The 27,192-nt window shown below is 35.3% G+C and overlaps 4 protein-coding genes across 6 annotated transcripts; 2 read left to right on the top strand and 2 right to left on the bottom strand.

Annotated features, from left to right (window-relative positions):
* Nucleotides 1–271: 271 nt before the first annotated feature.
* Nucleotides 272–2,782, bottom strand: LOC113494441. Its single transcript, XM_026872773.1, has 3 exons — nt 1,933–2,782; nt 1,515–1,652; nt 272–457 (listed from the first exon to the last, which is right to left on the bottom strand). Exons 1-3 carry the CDS (start codon nt 2,191–2,193, stop codon nt 314–316), a joined length of 543 nt encoding a protein of 180 aa, XP_026728574.1. The 5' UTR covers nt 2,194–2,782; the 3' UTR covers nt 272–313.
* A 99-nt stretch (nt 2,783–2,881) lies between these two features.
* LOC113494442 lies at nt 2,882–3,473 on the top strand (the record flags this gene model as incomplete). The annotated part of the gene is made up of 1 exon (XM_026872774.1): nt 2,882–3,473. A coding segment is annotated over exon 1 (477 nt), but the record flags the coding sequence as incomplete, so codon positions are not given.
* Nucleotides 3,474–8,719: 5,246 nt separating this feature from the next.
* LOC113494201 (cytochrome b-c1 complex subunit Rieske, mitochondrial-like) lies at nt 8,720–10,374 on the bottom strand. The gene has a single exon (XM_026872416.1). The coding sequence runs from the start codon at nt 10,171–10,173 to the stop codon at nt 9,337–9,339; it is 837 nt and encodes a 278-aa protein (XP_026728217.1). The 5' UTR covers nt 10,174–10,374; the 3' UTR covers nt 8,720–9,336.
* Nucleotides 10,375–12,897: 2,523 nt separating this feature from the next.
* LOC113493984 (polypeptide N-acetylgalactosaminyltransferase 35A-like) lies at nt 12,898–25,179 on the top strand. 3 transcript variants are annotated; one of them, XR_003400622.1, is made up of 12 exons: nt 12,898–13,329; nt 14,451–14,723; nt 15,387–15,522; nt 15,600–16,017; nt 16,359–16,599; nt 17,626–17,771; nt 18,049–18,201; nt 18,310–18,527; nt 18,810–18,939; nt 19,077–19,211; nt 21,212–21,274; nt 21,604–21,696. XR_003400622.1 is itself a non-coding variant. In XM_026872062.1 (11 exons), exons 1-11 carry the CDS (start codon nt 13,206–13,208, stop codon nt 21,733–21,735), a joined length of 2,007 nt encoding a protein of 668 aa, XP_026727863.1. In that variant the 5' UTR covers nt 12,898–13,205; the 3' UTR covers nt 21,736–25,179. The 3 variants fall into 3 exon arrangements, 2 of the variants coding, with proteins under 2 accessions (XP_026727863.1, XP_026727862.1); XM_026872062.1 differs by lacking the exon at nt 21,212–21,274 and having other exon boundaries at nt 14,550–14,723; nt 21,604–25,179; XM_026872061.1 differs by lacking the exon at nt 21,212–21,274 and having other exon boundaries at nt 21,604–25,179.
* Nucleotides 25,180–27,192: the final 2,013 nt, after the last annotated feature.

Below are 27,192 nucleotides of genomic sequence, written 5' to 3'. Positions count from 1 at the left end.
ATAAAGCCAATTAAAAAATGAAAAAGGAACGTTTGATAGACTTGCAACTCTGAGCGCTTTTGTTTGCTTTTTATGAAAGCTTGTCTGGTAAGTTTAACGAACAATGGAAGCTCATCTCATCTCAAAATAAGCAGTTTCCAAGAAAAACTCCGGTGTGCAGCGAATATTCAATAGCTATTATTCAGTCTTCGCACATAATATAAGTTCCTGTTTTTTTTTTTATTTAAACTTAGTTAGGATCGTTACTACGATCGCAACTGTCATTTTAGCAATTATAAGGTATAACAAATCCGCGAATTGAGATAAATACACTTTAGAAACTTACCTCCAGAATGGAGTTGACAAAATTGGACAAACTCTGGGCACCCCCTACTAAGGCTTTCCCGGCGCCGGCAAATTTATCACCAGTATTGCCGTACTTCTCTTCTTCAGTAATCGTGTCCACTATTGGTTTGGGCTACAAAAAAGAATATTTTTTACAAAAGGAGATGTTTTACAAATGAGGTAATGTGTGGGAAGATTCTAATTAGGGCGCAAAGTCAGCAACAGAAGTCTCTAAACAAAGTCAGATTTACAAGCTGCCGTAGGTGTAAAGTGACCCTTACAAAATGTTTGTTGAGTAAGTTTTAATTAAAGTTCTTTCGCGCTGTAACCTGAGTACCAGCCTGTTGCAGACTGTAGGTACACTATTTAGGTATTTCCAAGCTTTTGTAAGAGCAACACATTGAAATAAAATTCTGCCAAGAAATAGACATAACATTAGAAGAAATAATAAACAATAGACATAAAATCTCTGACGTTACAAAGATGGAGGCCTGAATTGATTACTTAAGCCAATAGCGCTACCACATCACACATGATTGACAACAGTTTTGTATGAGCATGGTCTTGACTGCTGCTCTTAGTAGTAGTTAATTTACCAACTGGAATGCACAAGAAAGACTTCACAAGCTTGCACGTGTGTTAGACGCAGAAAGGGTATATCTTCTAATATATAAAATTCCCGTGTCACGATGTTAGTTACCGTACTCCTCCGAAACGGTTCGACGATTCTTATGAAATTTTGTATATATTGGGTAGGTCTGAGAATAGAACAACATCCTATCCAACACTCCCCTAAGGGGTATATAAATACCACAAGGGTTGCCCACACTAAAATTTATCCTTTGAACGATTTTTTTTGTTTTCATTTTTTATAATGTGGCATTAAAATACATACAACTAGAAATAATTAATTAGGCAAAACAACGTTTGCTGGGTCAGCTAGTAGCTATGTAAAATGTAGTAGAGCGGTAAATTTAACCTAACGATGAAGAATGCCAACCCTACGAACTAAAAACATCATAGACGGTAACGTAAACTCATTTCTGTTCTCGGGGATTAAACGCTTATAACTTCAACCAATGTCGAGAGCACGGTGCGGGGATATGTTGGACTTCCATTCCACCAAAAAAACACTCCTGGTCATCACTCTGGCTGAAGTAAAATGAAGCTAATATTATGTTGTAAAGTACCTGAAATATTCCTGCTACCATATTTTGAATGTTCTCTTTGAAAGACAATGCTTGGCTGCCATATCCTTCTGATTCTTCAAGCGCAGATTCTAAGGTAGACACGGGTGGTGAGAATAAACCGCCTTGATGGGCACTTGCCTGAAATGTTTTAAACAGTTTTGACTATACAATTAACGTTAAAGTGCGGGTGCAGATTCAATTCAAAATAAATAGATAGGTACAGTCAGTAACAAAAGTTTCAACGCCATGTAAAAATTAAAGTTTATGCTTTGCTATCTAATTTTCTTAGCAAAGCACAACAATAAGCCATAGAATCTGATTGTCTGTAGTGCATTATAAAATAATGGCTGGTAATTGGACTTTAGCTGTTTACCGTAAGTCGTAAAAAAATAAGGTAAATTTTTCGACTTTAATTTACCTTAGCATTCAAAGCACTTCCGAGTAAGTTTGATGCCGCTTGAACTTTGTATGTAACAAAATTGCCTCCAGACCCTTGAGCCTTATTGCTTAGGGGCTCACCACCGGGGTAGTTTTCGGCTTCCAACGGCTGGGAGACGAGCACGTCTGTACCAGCCTGAGGCTGATCGTAAACTGGTAAGTCTATGCGAATAGGATCATCGGCTGGAGCTGATAAACATCCTCCCACAAGGAGAAACGTGATTACAGGAGCAAGAAACATTCTGAAACAAAAAATAGAGTCTAAATTGTAGGCACCTATATACTTAGCACATTTCAAACTTCAGTTACGTTGGACAGGGCTCGTTACTTCATTTAGAAAATAATACCTAGTCTTAAGTTATAGCCGTTCCTATCGAATGTCATTCGCCTCGACATACGAAGAAAGGCAGTCCCTAAAAGCTGGCAGATATGTTTCTACCTACAACCGCGAAACAATAACCTGCAGAAGTAACGATTGACTGCCTTGAGCATTCCTTAACGCCTTACTATTTATTAGGGTTCCTCGAAAAGGTATAAACTGAACACTTATAGGATCACTTGGTTTTCCGTCTGCCAAGACCCTGTCTAAGGAATGCGTGGCGGGATCAACAATTTTGAACTGGTTCCTCCTTTCGAAATGACCACACAGAGATATTCAATTGAATTCATTTCAAACACACGGGTCTATAATAACTACCTACTAGGCCTGTGAAACCATTAATGTATTCAGACTCTTTAGTTCGATTCCCACCCAGGACAAAAGTCTGTGATATGAAGACGATCTTTGTTAGGGTGTTATTTTTCTACACTACAATGCATGTTTTTAAAAATGCCTGCTCAAGTATGTTTAATTTTTTTTTAAACAAGCCTTACTTAGTTTGAGGTCAGATGGCGTTGTGTGAAATTTGTTAAATGTTATTATTGTGTACTGGCATAGTTGTCAAACACTAAGTGTCAAAATGTGATACAGGCGTTGCAGATAGTTTCCTCAATATTTATTTGTATTTTTTATAAATTCTCGTAGGGACAGTATTTAAACATAAAATGGAAACAGTACCCGAAATTCCAAGATGTTTTGGAATGTTTCATCCTAAATATGCGACCTATCTAATATCATTGTTTGGATTATCTTCTGGCGGTGTTGGTTTAGCGGGAATAGTACTATACGGGCTCGTGGAGGACAGTATTGTAGCGCACGTCGTGAAAAATGACAAGACGGATGACGTGATAAAGAAAGCTGTGCTACTGAGCATCGGTTTGACTTCCCTCTTACTATTTATCGCCAGTTTGCTGCTGTTTCTCGGATCGGCAGTCAAGTCCACTGGTTACCTCTTCATAGGCTGTTTTCTACTCCTTATCATGTGTAGCCTACTGATTATAGCAGCAATCGCAGCACCGGTATCTTGTTTTTTTCTCCCAAAATCGTGTGTGATTAAAAAATTATCGTCCGTATTGTTGGTAATGGCTTATTTATTATTAACGGTTTTTCTATGGGTGTGGATATATTTTATGACTGTTGCCTTTAATCATTTAAATGAATATAATTATTTTATATTCCTTTGTAAAAATATGAAACTTTACGCTTACTTTTTCTATAGGAAAAGCGATAAATTTCGTAAGGTGGGAACTGGTCAAGTGTATTGAGTATTTAATGTAAATTATAAATGGAACATGAATCAACGATCAATTAAAAGAAATTCATTATAAATGTGTAATTATTACAGCTGGCATTAAGTTACCCTAATTAGATTCATTGGCCCTGTGAGTATCTGCCTTGTAATGCTCGAGAATCCGGTAAATTAGGTAAGTATTGCCAATACATTGCTAGTAAGCTATCTATAGCTTATTTGCCATTAAAATGCATATTATAATACAGGTATGATACTAACATTTTAGGTAAAGTAAGTAATCAATCTCAAGACCATTAATTCGTTTTATTTAAATATATCGATAAATGTAAGAAAAATATTGATGTCCAAAACCAATGAGTCTTCCAGAATGTTAAACAGTAATATTTTTTCTGCATTTATATTTTAATTGTATTTATAAAACACAGCAGATTAATTATAGCATTAATCTAGGAATTCGCTTTTGTAACTACGTGCCTTATCCACCCTATATGTACTATTATTGTTTACTTATAGCCTATCAAACAAAATAAACCGCAACAAAACACGAATCACACAAAAAATATCACAAAAAACAACAATCAAGATTTTGAAAAATATTCGCTATAGCAAAAGTTACGTCAGTTAAATCAAGTGTTAAGTAACTTACTTGCGAGTTCGTGCGGTAAGTAGTCGTCTGCGATGCGCACGCGCCGTTTTGCCACTGCCATGGACCGAGTGGTCGCACACTTTCACGCCTTACGTCATAAAGGCCTTGGCACTTAACGAATGTGATGTGGATTTGGCCACACTGAACACCAATGTGCGCTAATACCTTAGGCCTGCCCATTAATACTTACATTTTAATTTGATTTGCCCGTAATTAACAGAACTAATCGTTCTTCATGGTGGCATATTTTTGAATTTTCTCTTCGACTTATTGAACTGCGTCTATTTATACAGGAATGAATAACATGAAATATATTTTATAGAGTTTTCTAAGGATTTCCTTCATAACTTTTTGATAACTAGGTAGGCATTATTAGTACAAAGATACTTAAATCATACATCGGTTTATTCACGCGTTATTTACGTTTGCCCGACTAGTTCGGACCCAACCGGAGTCCTTATTCATTAGCGCATTCGTCAGCTTATCGTATGACTTGTTAGCCTTGTTACACCACTTAGGTATGAATCAATCTCAGGATTTTTTTACTTGAAATAGGGGTAACATTGCCCTCGATAGGTATAGACTCTAATCTATAAATTAAAGAATTCGATTCGGAGAACTGCCTACGTGACATCCATCACAGGTGGTAGATGTATTTTTTCTCTTTATAATAAGCAATAACACACATTTAAAGTTGATTAGAGACAATGATAGCAGGTATGAGGTAGCAGCATCGGGCTCGAAACGGGGCTTTGTTCTGATCATACCGTCTTAACACGCTTTCTTTGAAAACGCTTAAAAACGCAGTTATAAAAAGAATATGCTTTCTTGATCCGAAAGACTTATGCGCAAGAGCATAATTCTGTATGTGTGTGGCTTGATAGTGGACGCGTAATTATAGCCAATTATAGGTGATTATAAAAATAAAGCCATAAACCAACACTCGAGCCTTGCTAGCTTGCATAGTATATTGGCAGTTAGTAGTATAATGTAGGTAAGTAAGCGCTCATCTATAAACAAAAGCTGGATCAGCTTAGCCCTGGAAAGACAGAGATGAAAGACAAGTAGCCTTTGCCCTGCAGCGGAACAGAAACGGAGAGGAAACAAGTAAATTGAAGAAATATTTTTTGTAAGTACATAAATATAATATTGAGATGGCATTTTCAGTTACTTTCATTTGATACCCATATAGCTGAGGCAAGGAGAATAGTATGGGTATATAAGAACCGGGTGAAGAAAAAAAAGAACAATAGCCTCCTTTCTGTATTTAAATTGGCTGTCTTTTATGGCTTTCTGGTTTGTCACAATTCCCAAAATTCATTTAACCTTTTATTTTAACTGACTGGCCTGTTGGTCTATCTAGCTTAGAGGCCCTATATATTGGGGTTGATTCACATATTTATGTGATGAGATTATTATATTTTCCGTTTTAGTGTGTATTTTTTTTAAACTGCTCCCGCAGTAAGGAATTTAATCCTTGTGTCGCGGGGGTTTTACAAACATACAAATCACATGCACAAAGACACCCAGACTCAGAACAAGCATTCGTGGATCCCACAAATGCTTGTCCTACGCGGGGATCGAACCCCCGACACGTCGCGCTCAGTGGGTTTGGTGTGGTGACCTTAACCACTCGGCTATCCGTGCCGTCAAAATTACATTTATGTTTACGCAAATACCTAGTACAAGATTTGATTAGTTTCAGGCAATTTGTGAAAGTTGTGGAATATTATTTTGTAACAATCCAGACAGATATTCCAAAGGAATAGGAAAACATAATCCTCATTTTGACGCTGTCTCTCTCAGTCGATGGACAGAACAATCAACAAAAATAGGTAGCGAGTAGTCTTTTCTGATTGGATCGGGTTTTCGGGATGAAAGTTGCCAGAAATGGCAAAAGATTGAGAGGTGACGGGTTTGGGAGAACCTACGCATCTATGTATATAGACGAGGCTTGTACGAGTATACAAAGTGCAATTGTAAAAGGCAATTAGAAGTTATTTGTTAATTTACCGTAACCGTTTAGGAGTTCATTTGCTAAGTAGATACATAGGTGCAAATATTAACCATGGAATTTGGGAGGTCCTTTTTACCCCGCAGTTCATTAGGCCATGAAAAGACCTTCATTAAAAGTGTTTCTACTTAAACCATAAAAAATAATAACTTATTAAAGCGTAGGTAGACACCCGTACGTAGAATATTTGAAATCATAAAACACATAGAGGTAGTGAAATATTCTGCATGCATAAAGTTCAAAGTTCAAAAGGTCATTCTGAAACGTCAATAAATTGGAGTGCACGGCAGCGAGCTATGACTGATGCGCTACATTTAATACGACGCAGGTCGCTTTTACATATTTATTCATACATGTAACATGGTGCTATGATTTAGTTGTGACATCACAGTATTACATAACATTTATTACCCTCTTAAAAAAGGGTAAACACCTTAGTGCAACTTATTTACGTCATACAATGATTTGCCATTACATTTTTTTTTAAGTGTTAAAAATTCAGATGATAATTTGTCGTATTCGTAGTGGTCATTACAGCAGCCCAGTTTCCCTTCACAAAGATAGAGTCCTTAAGTGAGTGTGGTCTGGTTGACGGGCCCGTCGACCACTCCTTCCTTAATTGCCCATTAAGCAACGCCTATACTATGGATCGGTCGATCGGGTCATAACTGAACTGAAAGTACAAAAACCTGTCAATATTCGCCAAGTTCTTTCTACCTTTCCTAATTAGTGCATTTGTTACATTTATAAAACCGAAACTATTACTTAAATGGTAATCAAGTTTGTACCTATAATGTATATTCGAAACGCTTCGACCGATTCATAAAATTTTGTGACAAACGACAAAATATTAGATATTTTTCCTACCGCCAGTTTTTTTGATCGCTAAAAGACTCAATTTTATGCTAGGAGAGCTAGTATGTATAAGCACCCATTCGAATGAATCATTTAATTTTCTTTTGTAACAGTAGATTTTTTGCCGAATTTTGTTTTTAACGAGCCTGTGTCTAGAGAAAGCTGGAACTGTCAGCAGATGGCCATAAGGAAAAACAAATTAATTTCGACATGCCGCCTTAGCAGTCAGCTGTATGTCGCATACATTATACTGCTATATTACAATTAGGATATAACCGATTCGATCCCTATCCCCACCAATGATCCAAGCAAACATCACCTGTACTCAGAAATCCTCGGTATAACATGCTAATAAATCGAACGAGGCCCTGGAGTCCACCAATCCACGTAATTAGGCAGACGCCCTTCCAAACTATGACAACACAACAAAATAACAGGCCCTGAGTGCAAGCTGTGGAGAAACCCGCTATGGTGACAGCAGTACAGGTTCCCAGAACATTATGATCAAATACAAGAAAGCTTCTCTCTTCTATCTAGTTAACTATACATAAATACCTATTATATACCTAATAAATCGAAAGTATAAAATTCTTGTGACTGTGTGACTAGTTTTGCTATGGAGCAGAAGCTCCAAAGCAAAATAGCATTTGCTGGGGCAGCTAGCTATATAGGAATAACATTATGTCCCACTGCTGGGAACAGGCCTCTTTCCGTATAGGGAAGGTTAAATATTATAAGCAGGTGTAATTATAAATAGTATGAAGACCGCAGGACTGAAAAGTCAAAGGTTTCAAGTTAGATCCCAAGGCACGCACCGAGTTTTCGAATGTTGATTCGAAAGGCTCATAAAAATGTGGGGCCTGCGCTTGATCTCCTTCCAGTCGTTTAATGGCCGTCCTGCCGGGCTATGAGATTGCACCCGTATTTACGCACACGCTTGGGCATTACAATAGGTCCCGCGCAGCTGGCTGCTGTCTAGCGACGCTAGCTACGAGGACCTAATGATTTTATGGCTGAGGATAAGTCAGGATATAATTATTATTCGCTTTATACAATATCTGCGTGGGAAAGTCCGGAACCCGCTTACAATGTTACAACCATCGGAATACTTCCCCGTTCCATTTAGTCGAGGGCCAAACGGGAAATCTTTCGCAGACTACCGCGAATCCCATAATGATATGATGGTCCTATGATTGGAACTGCATCAAAAAACAATAGCTGAAAACACACATAAAACTCCGGATTAACCGTAAGGTTACCAGTACCTATAGTTTAAGTATGAGCAGACGCTGTAGGTGTATTCTTAAGTGTGGGGAAAATATGGGAATTTTGGGAGGGCCAAAATTCTGACAACCTCTGATGCTCAAGCGATATAGAGCCCGTAGGTACCTAGATACAATCAAGAGCATTAATATAATGGTCTTATTAAGATTAAGAATATTGTAAGTGTATGGAAAGGTCATTAAATTTAATGTAACCTAAATAGCAAAAATACACGCGCATGAGGACAGCTCAATAATTGGACGGAAACATTTTTGATTTTCATTATAATTTTGATAATGTAAAGGACCAAAATATTAATGAACGGAATTGAACGTGTTAGTAAGGTTAAAAAGAAACATTCAGTTAATCAATATATTTTAAGGTAACTACAAAGTATGTCTGTCGGCAGTAAACGGTATGGAGCTATACCATCAAAGTTCATGTGTAAAAAAACAAAATAAAGATGTTTAATGTTGGTTTCACAACTGTCCGAGAGACCCGTTCGAGTTTCCGAAACGGAGACACAAAATAGGCACTAAAACATCTTCCGTAGCAACGCAAATAAAATTAGTCTATGCCTGACCCGCTCCAAGTTTACACAGCAAAGAGTTACCTATATTATTTTTATAAAAACTGCGGGCGTGAAAATTCCCTCACGCGTCTCCCGGATAGCTGTGCATCCAGTCTCCTCGTTTTTATGCACAATCTCTAATATACAGAAAGCAAAAAAACATTTATAACAGTTACAACCTCTGTCGCTTCAAGTGTGTCCAAACAATTAAGGTTTACCTTGCCATTCATATGGTGTAAGTACTCTTGCCGGGTTATAATGGATGCACCTTTATCTACTCATATCCATTTAGTAGTTAACAAAATTCCTGGATATACAAAATATGAAATTCTAAAATATACAAAAATTAATTCATTATGAAATATAATGACTAAAAAATACAGAGAGTGGTAGGTACATTAAATTTATCCTACAAGTATTACAGTGTCAGATACAAATTTGTGCGTCGGTACGACTAAATTAGTAGGAGCAGGACCTTTTCTAGCTCTACCCAGATTGTCGAAGTGACTACCGTGGCAAGGACAATAAAACCCTCCAGACCAGTCACCACTCTCAGGAATGGGTGTACACCCTAAATGAGTGCAAACACCTATCACTACAAGCCATTCCTTTCTTACGGTTCGTTGTTCTTCGGTTTCTGGATCACGTAATGAAGATAATGGTGTTTTGCTTTCATATGCGATATCCGCCGCTGTTCTGTTTTTTATGAATAGAGGTTTACCTCGCCATTTAACAGTCATGGTAGTTCCTGGCACTACTTTTCCAATGTCCACTTCGACACTTGCCAGCGCAAGAACGTCTAACGGCATATCCATGAATGCTACGTAATGAATTAAATGCGCCTTTGTCCCATAAAATCCACAAAGTATTCCGAAGATACCCACCACATATGTATATCCAGGTTTTCCATCACCTTGTCCCCAATCAGTTTTTCTCACATCTTTATATTTTTCTTTTCTATAAGTATCAAAGTTGGGAAAATCTATATCACGATGAAGACGAGGATATTCCTTAGTAAACCTAACTTGTGTCCACATAGTCGGGGAAGATGCAACGCGAAGGTTTCCAGGGCATAACTTGGTTGGAAATCGGTCGACTTTTCTGCCATGGCACTGATTTTGTTTTATCCAAACATCCTCTATTGTTATCACCTGTGACGACTTCAAAACCCAACGGCAACATGGAGTTGCCAAACAAGTCACGCCACCGTAGCGGGACAAGCCACTGCTCAAAAAATTCATTTCGCACTATTGATTTATCAAACTGGATTCATATGGATATTGAAGTGAAAATGCTTTCATCGTACTCCTGAAAAATATAACAGCTACTCTAAGTTATACAGCTTGACAAATTTGACATTTGTGTGAACACTGACAACTGATCTTCGAAATACAAAAAGAAAATCAAGCAAGATGAGATGCAAGAGCAAATAGTTATCATTACTGTGTTTACCTCAGCTACAACTGAATGTTATAAGGAGAATAACGTGATTTAGAATTTATTAAGTACATACGTCATAGTAGGCGGTAGTTTCGGTAGGTAGGAATAATGTTACCAAAACGTTTGTTCCGCGTAAACTTCTTGCCATCCTTACCCTGTCCTCTAGGATCGACACTCCTTGTCTTCTTTGTCGGTGGTTAATATTTGCTTCTACTGGGAATTCTTGTCTTATGTTCAGCCAGTTGAGTAAGATCTTCTTTAACTTTCTGGGATGTGAACTTTATGCGCGCCGTTTATCAGGATGACGGGCTGAAGTGAAATATCCTGCTGGAGTGTCTCTATCACTAATAAGCATCACACGTGCATTTCACTTCTATACGGATAACTTATTATTGCGTTCCCAAAACTATTAGCACATTTGATAGTACATTAAAATATATTTTTTCCTCTAGTTGACTGTATTTTTCATACTTCACAGTTTTTCGAGGCCTCCAATTATACAGGTAAATAGGTGTAGGTCGTGGTTATGATGTGTACTTAAGTGTGTAAGCATATATTTAATAAAGCTTGTATCCAGACCTCTCTATTTTTCGCGATTTCTAGCCACTAGCGCTCAAAATATCTTACTAGATCCATATTAACAGTGGAATACCAAGGGCCAAGTGGTTACCAATAGGCAACGATGTCCTTCTTTTAGCGTCCAGTGGGTGACGATATTTGCCCAGCGTTCAAGCTGCATTTGCGCGACGTGACCTGCCTAAGCCTGGCTGATATTTCTCGAACATAAGTGGTTGCGTTATGGAGCGCAGTGTGTTACGTGTAAGTTTCTCAGTACCTGATTTTAATATCTAGTATGCCGCTCACGCTGACAAATCTAAAGTTTGGACTTCTTGTGTTCTGTAATCGATCCAATTTGAGCAACGTAGGATAGATTTGGCTTGCTGTTCTTATTGGAATTTGTAGAATATTTAGGGGATCAGAAAAACTTTATCCTTCCACCAACTTTTTTTTTGCAACTTTAAAATGTGATCCTGTTCTTTGTTCATTAGGTACCATATTCAAGCCTTGTGGTGTTGAGTTCTTGGATTACCTATATTATCAAATTCAGAATGAGATAAGAGCATTATCGTCATGACCATTAAAATTTCTCATTCTTCTACGATACGCTTGTGAACAGCTTTAGTGAGAGTTGGTCGTATTCCTTGTTATAGGTGTTTGAAGTAGGTGTTTTGAGACTCCCAGGCAACAATGTGCTGTAAAAAGTTTTTTGTAGTCTACAAACCACGTACCTAAGCGGTGTATAAAACTTGCTATATTTCTCAATATATTGGTTTGTGATATGACATAGGGCCGAAAACTAGCTTTTTAATGTTATAGTAGGTACATGGTTTAATAAAATACAAAATATCTTAATTTAAATGAGGGCCTTGCCTTATGTCCTTCTCCTTAGACTTAATTGAATGGCAAAAATCAAAGGGACCATCATGCATCGCCGGTAGCAAAATATTTTATTGAAAAAATTTAAAATGTGAGGCGTCAACACATTCCCTCCCAGTTTCAGAAATCAGTTGTTATTTCTTAGGCTCAAGGATTTTTCCTGTACCTCGTTTCACGTAGACCGATGGAACAGTACTTATCATGAAAAACGACCGACTAAGTGTAAACGTGTAGCTAACTATGTTCTCGATCATAAAATTCTTTAGTTATAGTAGAGATTCCTTGTTTCCAAGTGGTTTAGCCGTTATGTGGCCCAACTCAGTAGTAAAGATATAGTGCTTAGCGCAAACATTTAATAGGCATTCGTTTTCTTTCAGACTGCAATTATCATCTATCTATTGTATATAAAATGTTTCAAAAGATTTGGAACATCTAGAATTAAAGCTTAGGTACCTACTAAGATTGAACATAATAAGAATGTACATAATTTGCGTCAGCTTTGGTGGATATGTGAAAATCGCAATTCATCGCATTCATCGTATTCAGAACATTACTGAATATAGGTATCCTAGGTAATTGCTGCTGCGTTTCCACGAATTCTATAAATATCCTGCAGGCAAAATCAATACTTTGGCGACCGCGCACAAACATCGAGATTGGAGAGTGAGGACATGAAGTAAGTAAATCCTGTTCAATTTAGGTCAGCCCAGGGTGGCGCTGCAGAGCTGCGGCTGCACCGGCAGGCTTTAATGTTGCCAGATCGAGTAGTGTGCTTTAAATGCAGGTGTTTTATATCACCGTCAATGCTCGAGGGAATGTATATGCCCGATTTGAAATTACTTCAATCTAAAACATTTAAGATATTGTATGTCACGAGACAAGTCGTAGGATCAAAATATTTTTTTTTCTTTAAATCGAAATTAGGAAAGAAATAACGTATATATCCTAACATACATAGCTTACACGAGTTAGCCTAAATTTATTTATTACAAATTAAACAAGTCATAGATATTTTAATCAAATGTAATTAATTTACAAAACAAGTTTAAGTAAGGAGATTTTTCAGTGCCAAGTGGCAACATTCATCAATCATTAGTCTTATCTGTGGAAGCGCTATGCGACTGCGTGTGCGTGCGTTCCTCGCAGAAAGATTGAACAACAAAAATAATATTTCTAATAATCGGCTGTAATAATAAATCGTGAAATTTGAGTGACGTTAGGAGCCTAACTATAGTACCTAAATTTATTATTTCTCGGTGAAAACTTTCTCATCACAAAAACTTATTATTATTTTTAAATTTATTGAGGTGTCGTCGGATAATTTTCTAACAATAAAACAGCGGCAACTAGCCGCATTAAAGATTACCTAAATAACAACAACGTTAATTTAACAGCGATGGTTTTCTTTGCAATATTTAGAAAAATTTTTAGATGCAATAATTCTTTTCTCTGGGGTATTTTTTTTGCATCGGCGACATGGAGCATATCTCTTTACCTTTACTGGATGTTAAGCATGAGCGGTAAGTTTATATCCTATTTATTTTATTTAAAATCCAATGTAATCCATGTTAACCCAAGAATTTACACTGTAAGCAAAAAATCAATATTTTCAACAAGATTATGCTTTAGTTCATATTGTCCTTAAATTTAACTTTTTTTCTCATTTTATAGTACAGATTCTGTATTGAATAGTGTTTTCCTCAGCAATAACAATCAATACTATTAATTTTCAATGATATATAGATGAATAATGAAAAATAAGCTACCAAAGACTACGGTACAACTGACATTATACTTGCCAAAGAAAAATATGAAGAGAAATTACAAGCATTGATCACTTGCACTGTGGTGTAAGTCGCTGGTCCCTTTATACATCATTTAGAATCAAGATTTACTTATTGTTTTCTCTCCCTTCCACCATTTTGAACTACCAATTCCACCAATTCTATTCTTATAATATTTTAAAATGGAAAAGTTACTGTCTAATGTTGTGTAGATGCCGCAGCTTCAGACATTTGAATCCGGTTATTGTACGTCTAAGTTAGCGTGGCCTCGTCAAATCAGAAACACTATTTAACAACTGAAGTATAGTCTTGATTGCAAAAGATTAAAGCAGTTTAATAGGATGTCATCATTAATATATGCAATCTCTAATAGGATGATGCCCAACGGTTTCACGGCTTCCACCACATTTTTCCTGCTCATCGAACTCATCAATCGTCATATTCACATTGCATTTTTGATGAACGATTTATAGGAAGCATTCAAATTTAACTACACAACCCAATTCCAAATGGGCAGCAGAAACTTCATCTCTGGTAGACAAAAATGAAAAATGTTAGCAGTGGTGTTATAGTGCATATCACCTAATATAATTTCTTAAAAATGAACTTTTTTACGCATCATATTATTGATTTGGTAGCTCTTTGGGAGAAATTAGCTGTTCAGACAGACAAACGCTTTAGCATTATGTTAACATAAACCCAGTCTATACTCTAAGCTTTATGGCAAACCTCGAGTTCATTATGAAAAATAGGTGAAAATAAACAAACAAAAATATGTCTCAAACGGCTTTTAATTAAGAACAATCTCCAGTACTCACATTTGGTAGCGTCATTTCATCATCTATCATCCATTTTAGGTGAAACCGATATAGGTAGCACTGAAAAGAGAATGCTCTATAATCAACCAAACTCGGAGGAGAAGAACCGTATAAAGAACAATGACAAATCTATTGCAGCATTAGAAGGGAAAAACTTGCTACTCGACAAACCTAATGCTGAAGATGAGTACTCTGGAAAGATGTGGAGATATCAGAAAAGCAAAGCCGAGTACCAAAACAAATTGCGTCTCAGGGAAACCTATGCCAAACATCTCGGAGTCAAGATAACTGCTCAACCAGATAATTCATTAGGTATGTATGGGAATATTTTTGTCCTTGAAATCATGCATAAAGAATTCTAGTATGTGGTTAGGTAGCTACTCAGATTAGACAGAAAAAGAGGCCCATTACCAGCTGCGGGTATCACAATGTTAAAATAAATACATACATTAATTTTAAAACTTGCTGAGGTATATTAAATTAACTAGCAGTGAACCGGAAGAGTCAATTAGTTTAGGTGTAAAATGTTTTAAAAGCAATAGTGATTCTACTAGTTTGCTTTATTTCAATTGCTACACGAGGATGTGAAGCATGTAAGTTTCCTTCCATATCAAAATTGTTATTGTTATTTTTCTGTTACAATCTGGTTTAATTGTTTGTTGAATGTCTTGTTAATGTCTTACTGTAATTTTGTTTTCGATGTCTTATATCCTTTACCTTAGTAATTCAGTTCATGTGGTCTTTGGTTTTATGTGTCACACAATTTTGTTGTACAAAATCTTAAGGTAGCATCTGTCAATGTTAACAATATTGATATAGGTCAGTCATTCACGTACTTGTTATCTTAAAACACAATGGCAAATCATGTTTAAGCATACACATGCATATGGATGGCCCCAAGAGTTTTCAGTTTACTAAATGTGGAAGATTTTTAACGATTACATATACTTTAACAAAATTAAACATTTTGAATAGATGACCAGTTCGGGCTGATACGAAACGCTGAAGATGTTAAGATCCGTGATAACGGATACAGCGCGCATGCCTTTAATACTCTGATTTCGCAACGAATCGGCAATCATAGGGGATTACCTGATACACGATACAAGCTGTGAGTATTCAAAACATGTAATAGGTTAATCTCTTGGACAATAATAAGGAACTGAAATAAAAAAAAAAATGTTACAGGTGTCGCATACAAAAATATGCAGACAAACTACCGAAAGCCTCCATCATTATCTGTTTCTTTAATGAACATTTTGAGACCCTAATGAGGTCTGTTCACTCAATCCTGGACCGTACCGATCTGAAGGACCTGAAAGAAATCATACTTGTGGACGACTTTAGTGATATTGAAGGATTACACGCTCGTGTGCAAAAAGCTGTAAATGGGTTAAATAACAGGATGCGTCGAGATGATGATATGTTGGAGACGAACAACATTGATGTAGAAAACGTTGTTGATTACATAAATGATGATAATGTTGCTGATAAGCGAACGACTGAGAAGAATAGAGACGGATTGAATATTAGGCTCCTGAAGACCAAACAGAGGGAGGGATTGATCCGAGCTAGAATTTTTGGTGCCGAAAATAGTGTCGGTGAAGTGAGTATTGTTAGCGCTTAAGTATGCCATGTATTTTTACCACACTGCAGAAAAGCCTAAAAGGAGTATTCAGGGTGTTGTGTCATCTTGCTTTGACCTATTGCATGCTAGCATGTCACAATACGTTATGTAAAATGGTATATTCTGTCCATTTATTAATACAATCATGTTTTGAGAGATTTTGTTCTAGTGGTCCAGTTCCTTATCTTAAATTTATGGTTCCATAAGTATGCATCTGTTCTTTTACCAATTGAAAGAAAGTATTAATTATACTATCTACTAGACATGTGAAAAATCTAATTCTGTACACAAAGTCATTGAAGATTGAACGTTATTCATAGGTACTGGTGTTCCTGGACTCCCATATTGAAGTGAATGTAGAATGGCTGCCGCCTTTGTTGGAACGTCTCGCCGAGGACGTCGATGGTATCAAAGTGAGGTACTCTCATCGCGCTGTGACCCCTGTCATTGACGTCATCAACGCTGACACCTTCGAGTACTCATCCAGTCCTTTAGTCCGCGGAGGTTTTAACTGGGGCCTGCATTTCAAATGGGACAATCTTCCCAAGGGTACACTGAAAAGTAAGTATAATATTAAACAAAATTGTGTTTGTAAATATACATTCGTAGGAGATACATTCATAGTCAAAATCTCAATGATTGTTTCATTGAGATTTTGACTATGAATGTATCTCACGTTACTCTCTGATTAATTCAATGAGAGTAGGCCTCTTACAAGTATGTTTTTGCATCACATTTATAAACAAATAAAGAAATAATTTGATTTGAATTTACAATTATTAGTTGCCTTTAATACTTTATCTGATATTATTGTATCATATCACAATATGTTACTGCAATTGCTCTAATTTATATTTGCAATCAATCGATGCTGGCGCAACTATGTTTTATACGCATTTATGTATTTACATTGATTTAGATGTGGACATTGTATTTCAATTACGTTCAATAGATACAGCGTTACAAATTGTCGACGATTGGAGCTAAGTAGCCAATTCATAATGTCATTTGTTTAGCTAGTTATAGTTAACTTTAACTTATAGTTTGCAAAGCTACGCAATGCAAGTTTACGACGCCTGTCTTTATAGTTACCTCGATTGGATTCTCCCATATAAGCCACTTGGTGATCAGATAGCGTAATAATTAGTAAATTTATAAGACGAAAGACACGTTTTTTTCTTTTTTTCATACAATAAGTACAGAAGCGTCGCGAAGAAGTCTTCCTCATTCCTAATACCTATTAAAGTGGTGGACTCGAAACGATATTTTTTGTTAGTCCTCGTCTTAGCGTCTTTTCAGTTTGCCACGCCCTTAAGGTTATCGCGTATCGGAGACATGATTTGCTTCATGCAGGAAGAGCCTGAGCCGGAGCCAAAGCATGGTATTTCAAAACACGCTTGCGACTGCTTTCAGCAATGTTTTATTCATATATATAGATCTTCATTTTGCGGAAAAAAATAAGCTTGCATGCTTGTGCGAACTCGCTGTGCTGAAGTAAACTTTTTATCTATGTGTCTAATCTATAATATACGTGTGTAATTGTTATGTTTAAGTGCAATTAATTCAACTTTCTCATAATTGTTTTAGCCACCGAAGATTTTGTGCGACCGATAATATCTCCTACCATGGCTGGTGGTCTGTTTGCCATCTACCGTCAGTATTTCAATTACATTGGAAAGTACGATCCTGGAATGAACATTTGGGGTGGAGAGAACTTGGAACTGTCGTTCAGGGTAAGTGCAGTAACATGAGCCTGTTTGGGTACCATAATATAATACTTATTTCTCAGTCCGTTTGTAGAAAAAGAACCGACGAGCATTCGTTCCACGTAATCCAAAAGCCACACTACAAATTACATGTAAACTAAATCTCAGTAACATAACTGATTCATTAAAAACAAAACACATGCAAACACATACACATAAACATGACACTCACATTTTCGCTTTTAAGTTAGGATGACGTCACATTTTCAATAACCACATTCCTCATAATGATAATATTCTTTAGATCTGGATGTGCGGTGGCAGTCTGGAGCTGATCCCTTGCAGTCGCGTCGGCCATGTTTTCCGTAAAAGGCGACCATACGGGCTTGGAGAAAAGGAGAACTACATGTTACACAACTCTATGCGCATGGCTCGTGTCTGGATGGATGACTATGTGGTAAGAATTCATTCAAAATCATCAAGCATATTTTTTATCCATATACAGCCAGATGTATGTTTTTAATGAAATATCATAATTATTATTAACAATTCCGCTTGTTTTCAGAACAAAGTCATTGAACAGAATCCCACGGCTGCTCACATTGAGATTGGTGATTTGACTGAGAGGCATGAGCTTCGTAAACGCCTGAACTGCAAGCCTTTCAAATGGTACCTCGATAACATTTACCCTGAACTCGAGATGGGCGGTGACTCGGTCGATAAGAAGAGAGTGGCCGCGCTCAATGATGCCGAGAAGAATAAGTTCCAGCCGTGGCATTCCAGGTTTGATAAAAAGCAATTGAAATTGAGATATTGCGTCCATATTGCTATATGATCTTTGTTGTAAACCATATACATATATTACAAACATTAAATAACACAAAAAAATGCTGATTATTTATTTACTTTAAAAAAATATTTTGCTTAAAATTAAAAAAATAAGATGCCTCATTTATATCAACCAATTATACGCAATATGGGTAATATCATCGAGTTCACACACTTAAGAATGGAGTAAGTTCGCAAGCATCACAAAATATTAATATAATTTTATAAACATTTCAGAAAGCGCAACTACACAGATTCTTACCAAATTCGTTTGAAAAACACCTCTCTGTGCATTCAGAGCTCAAAGGATATTAAGACTAAAGGCAGTGGCCTGATCCTTGGTAATTGCATCAGGACATTAAATCAGGTATGTTACTATACTTCAAAAAGTTCGAATTTCCATACCATATCAACGATAATATGTATTTGAAAGTAATATGATATCAATCAAATCATTTCTCGTGAAATTTTGATCTTAAACAAATATGACGTTACAAATTACAGATTTGGTTTGAGACAAGTCGTAGCGAGTTGGTACTTGGTCGCACCCTATGTCTTGATGCCTCTAACAATGTGGCCCCAAAACTAGGCAAATGCCATGAACTGGGTGGATCCCAGGAATGGAAACATAAGGGCTCGGTAAGTAATCCCATCAAATCTTTAACTAGTTTTAAGACAGCCGAAATTTATGACCGACCTGTTCTTTTCCTGGAGAACGAATTTTGACAATGCGCCATAAAAATAAAGTCGAACTTTTTTCTCCTGTGTAAAAAAGCAGATGGGTTATTTATTTCTGGCAAACGCCAATTTTTACGAGAGAGACACAGGGGTTGCCAAAGAATGTCGTGAGTAAATTCTCTAGCTTATAATGTCATGTGATAGGCACTGAAGGCATGAGGTCTTGCGGTCAACGGTATGCTGTTCCTCCTAAACTACAGTCACATGACGCTGGTTGGAATTATCAGCAAAGGTGAGCCTCTTTTTTGGCATCTAATGACTTGTTATCAGTAGCCTGGTTAATCTTAGCCGCTTGTAGTGGCAAAATAGATCGTGTTACTAGATTGGTTCCTCATAGACGTTAAAGTCTTTGTCGCTTTTGACAATATAAAAATGCTAAAATATGAATCATTGTACCAAAAAATTACCAAATTGGTCTAGTAATTGCAAGGCAAATGTTGATGTTTGCTATTCTTTGGAAATAATTTTAGAAAACGCGATAATATGATATTATTCACAAAGTACAAACAGTACTAAATCAAATCAGTATTTGACCCTCTTTCCGGTTTCGCTTTTGCTAGAACTTAGCCGCTCAAATTAAAACGCTCACCTTTTAAAAATGTTTTTTTTTTTAATATTCGCTCATTATTAAATCATTCCTAGTCATTATTTTATACTCTTTTTGACTTGCATTACTAGCTGTTTTATTACTTGACTATTTGCTGTATGCAGTACCTCTAAATTACTGTTATTTCTTATCATATTTGGTATTTAACCAATTCTCCGTACTTGATCGGTTTTAGAAGGTCTTAGAAAATGTTCTTCTCCTTCCCGATCACTTGGGACTTGTATGTTGTAGGGTAATCTTGTATTACTTCTATAACAACTAAATCCAATGAGTTCAATGTCCATTTAAAAGCCAGTAGCTCTTCGTTGCTTTAAAATTTTGCGAAGCCACGTCTTATTTTTTTTGTTAGGGTAGGATAGACTTGGCTAGACTATTATTATAGCTGTTAGTGGAGGAGGCGTCGACGAATTGTGTCTTCGGAGGAGTGGCGGCGTCGTCGAGTTGGACGACGTGAGCTGCCCTCAAACACGGTATCACAAGAGAATCGTAAGTTGGTTATTACTCGAGTAACGCAAACGCAGCGGCTTGCAGGAGTGGAACCGCCAATTCTGCGAGTTATTAGACGCAAAGAACTTGACTGGCCTTTAGCTGAGTAGTAATTACGTTTAGGTCACTTTGGCGAGGTGTGCTGGCGCGAGGAGCTTATTTTGTTTCAATTGCACGATTCATTAATCTGTCGACGCTTTTGCTAAAACACATCTCATTCAGTCGACATTCAAATCAGCTCCATAGAATACCTTTACATTATTTGCAAAATTTTTCACACTCTGCTAATTTTTGGTCGAATTCTTTGTGCCTTTTTAAATTTCAAAACTCAAATGCATCCACTCTAAATGAGGTATGATTTCTTTTTAATTATACATGATGACATTGTTAGATTAGTTTATTGTAAAAATGATTTAAAGAGACGCAATGTGGGCCATTTCGTTTCTAGCAATTCAAGTATGTGGATTTCATAAAGCCTGTTATAGCTTATGAAGTTCCAAACTTTAAGATAGCAAGTAAAGCGCTCTGCTTTGATGTTCACGACAACCTGGTTCCGGCCACCTCTGGCAAGTGCCGCGAGTTGATCAAGTCTGCCAAATGGAACCCGGAAGACTCGGTGAGTGACGTTGATCAATATTGACACTCATGTAATGCAATTCGATTTAGTAGCATCGTTGTTGGCCGTTTATGTTATTCTTACTTTTTAAGTAGGCGTTTCCTTGTATAGACTAGTTCATTGTACCACTGTATCTTGTTGCTTCCGGCTAAGAATGGCGTACGTTAATTTGTTCCTTTTTTATTATTTTAGTAGTTTTATCTTCTTGGTTATGTATCGTGATCTCGGCAGCTTACTGGAATGTCAGCATTACTTGTAAGTAATCTCTTTGTCCTTTTTATTTCTGTCCTTGTCTTTGTATGTATTAGTTATGTTGGCTGAATAAATGTGCATAATCTGGAGTTAATTTAAGGTATCAGTAAGTAACTTAAGTGTTTCTTTTATCATGTTGTTTGGTTGTTGATGTTCAATGTTTAGATATTTTATTTTATTCTTTCGTTTATAATTTGACAGTAATTTGTTTTATCTTAATGTATAGTAGTAATTTTCGATGTAATTGTGGTTAAAATTGTGTCTAATGTGATTTTGTTTCCAACTTAAAATTTACTGTGACGATATCTAACTTTTTGTTGGTGATATTCTAGGCTGGCAGTCCTGTTTACAATACTGCCGCTGGCATGTGCCTGGGCGTGGACCGGCCTTACCGTGGCGAGCCCATTATAATGGTCATTTGCGACAACCAGCCCACCAACCAATGGGACTTCGTCCGAACCTAAATGCCAACAAGTCGACGTGCCACCGATACGATAATTATTTCATAAGTACTCTATACACTTACCCATTGATATTGAAATTTACATTTCGTTGTGATTAGGCAATATAAACGAACCGAGCTTTTTAGAAATAGAGCTAGGCAGATGGTTGTTGTAATTCGATGTAATTTTATGCACTTAAGCAGTTAATTTCTAATAGTAGAGATACATGTTCTGTAGACAATTTTGAATCAAACATTGATATTATTTAATATAATGATCTCATACGATATATTGATATTTGCGAATCTCTTCTTTGCCAACTTGATACATACGTATTATTTTATATATGACTCTATATTATTATGTAACATTTCAAGATATATTATACAAATTATTTTAGATTTAGTTGTTAGGTATTAGTTTTAAGAACAAAATGACTTGATTTTATGAAACTGACTACTGTAAATCTCTATGCGACTGACCCGAATAAGTGAATGAATGCATAATACCGCGCTCAAATACCAGTTGCTACGGTTCTGTTGCCCGTGACCGGAAATCTCTATTGGCTCTCAAGATCAAATTGCCTCTTTTAAACTATTGTCGAGAATGGTCATTAAAGTCTACCGGAAAAACCTGTCTAGACCAAATGGGCCTATCACCAACCTGTAATATAAGGCTATTTTGCAATTGTGAAAGAGATTCAATCATTGTTATCTTGTGCGCTGTCTCGCTCTAGGCCTAAATACGTAAATCACAATAATATCCCAGTACCTATTAAACAGCAATTTTTGCAGGAATTTTCTTGCTTTGACAACTCGGAGATTTTTAGTAGTTGGTTATATATTAGGTAGTTGTCTGTGTTCCCAGTTAAGCGTAGCTCGCAAAGCTTTATACCGTCCTCATTTATTGATTTGTTCCTATAATTAGTTGTTCTTTTTTGAGTTTCTTATGAAAGACATTCGATATCATTCCTTTACATTTTTATTTACTTTTAGTAAAACTGATTTGATTGTAATTAAACACGTTTAGTAAAAAGTTCGTTGTGTAGAGTCCTGCCATAAATTGAATAAGTAATATGACGAAAATAATTGGAAAAATTAAAAACTGTAGGACATCTGATTGGTCGAATTTCAAGTACTTTTTGTTGTTTAATGTACATTTATCTAACATATCAAAGTACCAAAAGCAATGTGTTGTATTCATATTTTATTAAAATCCGTTGAGAATAATAATATACGACACTTGAAACAGTGTCATGTAATAGTTATTTTTATTTAAATATTTTTGTGCAGCAATATATTGTAATTATTTTTGATAGATTCTTTATTTTGCCTGTTTTATTTTGAGTCATATTTCGGCTTTATAAATGTTAATTTTAATCAAGATAATTTTGATATTATTTTTCTAACCGTATTTATAATACACTCTTCATAATATATATGTTATTTATCTATACCTTTAGGGACATTTGTACACGTGTTACGTACCTACATTGTTGTACCTTTTTACAGCCGTTTACATTGTATTAATAATCGTTAGTATTAAGCATACTGAATGTACCTTCTTTACCGTAACTATATTAGAAGTAGTGTTCCAGTATTTAGACATGTATACATCTTATTCATAACCGCTTTGTTACCTAAACAGTTACTTATAACAATAAACAGTATATTATGACATGAAACATGACGTTTTGTAATATTTTAAGTTGTTAATAGAGTCAGGAAATTGCAATAGTTGGCACGAAAATTTAATCGAAGTCTTAAAAAAGTTGTCTCTTGCGACGAATCTTCTTAACATTATTATTGAATAACAGTAGCTCGAATATTTTGTTAGTTATGTCCTCGAAAATATGTACATCTTAAGACTTAATACTTAGTATCTATTTTTAAACATTGGTTGTTTCTATTTTGACGTATACCGTCCGGTAAATTCTGGCCAACATTAGGTTTATGACTGATAAGTTATCTTTTGTCCAGCGCAAAGGCCTCTCTTCAAATATATAATGTTTTTAAATGTATACATTAGTACATATTAATTTTATTTAGCAGCTATTACTTCTTAATTAACATCACAATTAACAACACAACTTAAGTTTTAATAAGTTATATGTAGAATAAATTGTAGTAGAGTTTTAGTATTTACCAAGCAAAGGTATATTTGTGGCCAATGTTTTATTTTTCTGTGTAAATTTGATTTTATTAAGACTTATTGTTATTTAGAGTTTGTCTATGTCACATTAGGTTCTGCGTATAATATGGCTGATATCATAAAATGTTCAGCCAGATATTCTAAATTTAAAATTAATTAGTATGTATAACGATTAGGTGCATATCAAGTTTATATATATATACTTGAATAAAAACAACTTAGTGAATAATTTCGTTTGAATTATCGTTTGGAACAGTAAAAAAACCTTTATATATCCATATGACCAAATTTATTCACATTCAGGGTAAAATTAAAATTTCTATGATAATTCGTACTCTTCGTACTATATTTTATACATTATATCAATAGTTCCGTCCTCTTCTTATCCTATTGCTTTTGTCTCTCTCTCTTAATATTTTTAATTTAATTATACCAGTACCTATCCGCCAAATGATAAGAAATTTCTTTAAAAGAAAATGATAATGACAAGTTAATAATTATGGACAATATTTCTTGTTATACAGGGTGTGTAATGCGAAGTCATAATCTAAATAAAGCTGTCAGAAGGGATGAACAACTATCGAGAAAGGAGTATTTAATTGTCAATTTGACAAGATATATACATTTGCCAAGCTGATATTTATAATATGACTTCGTATTTTATAACAGCCTATGTAAACTAATATTGAGTGACTGTAATCATGGTCTGTAAATTGTCGAGACTAGAAAAGGCAAACATGATATGCCTTTTCGTTTTTTTATAATTTTAATATCTGCGTACTATTGTACACGGATTCTTTGTTTATTTAAAGTAAGCTTTGTGAAGTCATGGAGGGGTTAAAGCTCTCGGTATGTGAGGAAAAGGGAAATGTTATTTTTAAATCTTTTATTTAGATATATTATACAATTATTGTATAACAAAATTTATATTTTAGAGGGATTTTTGGCGAGCGTGATTTGAGAGTAGGTAATACTAATGGATTTAGGGATAGGTAGGTATATAAAATCGCGCTATCTTTGTATTTTGATTGTCCCCCACTATGTAACATTTTCTTTTTCTACTTTATTATTCGTCAACTGATTTAAAGCACTGTTAAAACAAGATATTTGTATTCGAGACTGTCATTTGAATACATTATGAGATTTAATAATACACATGTTATTTGTGAACGTTTAGAACAAAAAACTATATTGTAGATAGTTTCAAAACGGTTACTAAATAAGTATTTGATGGTAATAGAATAGAAATAAATTAAATTTTCGATGTCTATTGTATTCTGGATAGTAGATAAAATAAAGTGATCTATGTGGTAATTACTGGTTTTTATTTTTCCTTCTGTTCCCATTTAACTAAGTGCAAAATATATGTCACTTAGATGAAGATACATTTTTGGTTGCTAACAGTAGTTTTAATTCGATATTAATTTTGATTTCAAATTAATTTATCTTATAAAATCTTTATTGTTACCGTTAGTATAAGAGTAAAGGCGAAATTTCTAAAAATCTCGAACCAAAATGTGCACTTACGTTTTAGTACTAATGTAGGCGTGCGAGCGCAACGTGCAACAATCGGCTATCGATACTCGCTACAATAACAAACCGGCTTTATGAACACACGCGCCTATTGTACTAAACAATGTAAAATTTTCTTTAAATTTTCTAGTGTGTATGATTTTACCTAACGATTAGTTGTACACCATAGGGTCAGAGTGGATGGTTGAGACACACAAGGCTCCAAAAGCAATATGTAGTCTGTATGTAAATTAAGATGTAGGTAACGAATTGTCTTATATTTGACTGGTCATCATCTTCTTGATATTGTTGGCATGGCAATAAAGATGTTTCGTTTCTTAAATGTGACGTCACGTGCGATTGCGAATCCTCTTCTTGTCAGATTCAATCCGTAGTATGTTTCGTATTCAATAATTATATTTATTAATTCAATTATATAAATTTAATTAGAGTAGGTGTGCGCTCTATAAATATAATTCAGCAAATATGTTATTTGAAGTATAATTATGTGTTCTGGTGGCATGTGGAGTGGATCTTGATTTATTTTTCATCTGCCGCCTAATATGGGAAACACATATTTTATATAATAACCTTAAATAACTTTGCAATCAGTATTTACCTGTTAAATAATCAAGGAATAGGATTAAGGATACTACAGAGAAAGGGTCTTAAAATCAAACAACATTCATTTGATATGTTAATCAACATTTATTTTAACATTTAAAATTACATAAAAAGAAGGCATTTTGCCTTAAAAGTCTTTGATTATTTTATTAATTATGTACCTACAGAATTGATTTCATTTATAGAGTGACTATTATAAATACTGTAGTTAAGTGAAAACATGCTACATGATATTTTGGTTAAAATCGTATTTAATTACAATGTATTCCTAACATCGAATGTCTATGAATACGTGCCGATTATATTACTATTATAATGATTATTATATTTACTTTACTTTATGAAAATAGACGATATAGTATCTATTTATGGGACAGACGGAAAATATGGAAAAGTGAAGAGGCAGCAACTGAAATAAATTATCAGAGGTTGAACTCAAAATATGCAGATAGCATGTTGACACTTGTTAGGTATTTGAAATACTTATAGTAAACCATAGAGTCGATATGTTCGAAGTAACGATATATTGAAACAATAATTTTGCAGTTAAAGTGCATTAAATGTAATAATAATTACACTGGTATTACAATTAGACATAAATAAATACACAATAATGTTATGTTAAATGCGTACTAAGAATAGTGACTGTTCTTAAATTATTAAAAATTAACTTATCATGTAAATATACATCAATTATTTTACTAAACACATAGAACTAAATCTAGGCCGTAGGCAAAAATAATAGTGACAATATTGTCCAAAATACAAAACTTACAATAATTACACTGACAAGTAGATATCAAATGGAAATGCCATCAATCATGACTGGCCACGCCTCATCAGACGACCATCGCCAATGTAGGCAGAGATTATATCCATGTTTACATTGGTCCCAACGCTTTGCAAAGGGGTCTTTAATCATACTTAGATTTCGTAAGATCAATTTATCATTTTGAATGCGGAACACTAAGCGCGATTCGTTAATTGCAAACATACTGTTATCTACTGATATCGACTACGCACAAATGATGGTCTTTAAAGAGTTAGTTGCTCTCAAACTGCTGATAGCGTGCGTTTTAATCGTCGAAACAGTTCAAAATATTTTAGCGCCCAAAAGGACCCCTTCATCTATTAAATACCAGTCAAGCCAATAGAATACAGAATTTAGTAAATAACATTTAACATGGAAAA

Source organism: Trichoplusia ni, chromosome 5 (assembly GCF_003590095.1).
Source record: "Trichoplusia ni isolate ovarian cell line Hi5 chromosome 5, tn1, whole genome shotgun sequence".
Taxonomy (NCBI): domain Eukaryota; kingdom Metazoa; phylum Arthropoda; class Insecta; order Lepidoptera; family Noctuidae; genus Trichoplusia; species Trichoplusia ni.
This window is presented reverse-complemented; position numbering and strand designations above follow the sequence as displayed.

What these genes read in the sequence shown, in the direction of transcription:
- LOC113494441 (XM_026872773.1), bottom strand. Translation starts at nt 2,193, where the DNA reads ATGTTTCTTGCTCCTGTAATCACGTTTCTCCTTGTGGGAGGATGTTTA. An exon ending in GAAGTGCTTTGAATGCTAAG is followed by an intron (nt 1,653 to 1,932) that starts GTAAATTAAAGT and finishes AAAACATTTCAG; the next exon opens with GCAAGTGCCCATCAAGGCGG. An exon ending in TGGTAGCAGGAATATTTCAG is followed by an intron (nt 458 to 1,514) that starts GTACTTTACAAC and finishes TCTTTTTTGTAG; the next exon opens with CCCAAACCAATAGTGGACAC.
- LOC113493984 (XM_026872061.1), top strand. Translation starts at nt 13,206, where the DNA reads ATGGTTTTCTTTGCAATATTTAGAAAAATTTTTAGATGCAATAATTCT. An exon ending in TCAACCAGATAATTCATTAG is followed by an intron (nt 14,724 to 15,386) that starts GTATGTATGGGA and finishes CATTTTGAATAG; the next exon opens with ATGACCAGTTCGGGCTGATA. An exon ending in CCGAAAATAGTGTCGGTGAA is followed by an intron (nt 16,018 to 16,358) that starts GTGAGTATTGTT and finishes CGTTATTCATAG; the next exon opens with GTACTGGTGTTCCTGGACTC.
- LOC113494201 (XM_026872416.1), bottom strand. Translation starts at nt 10,173, where the DNA reads ATGAATTTTTTGAGCAGTGGCTTGTCCCGCTACGGTGGCGTGACTTGT.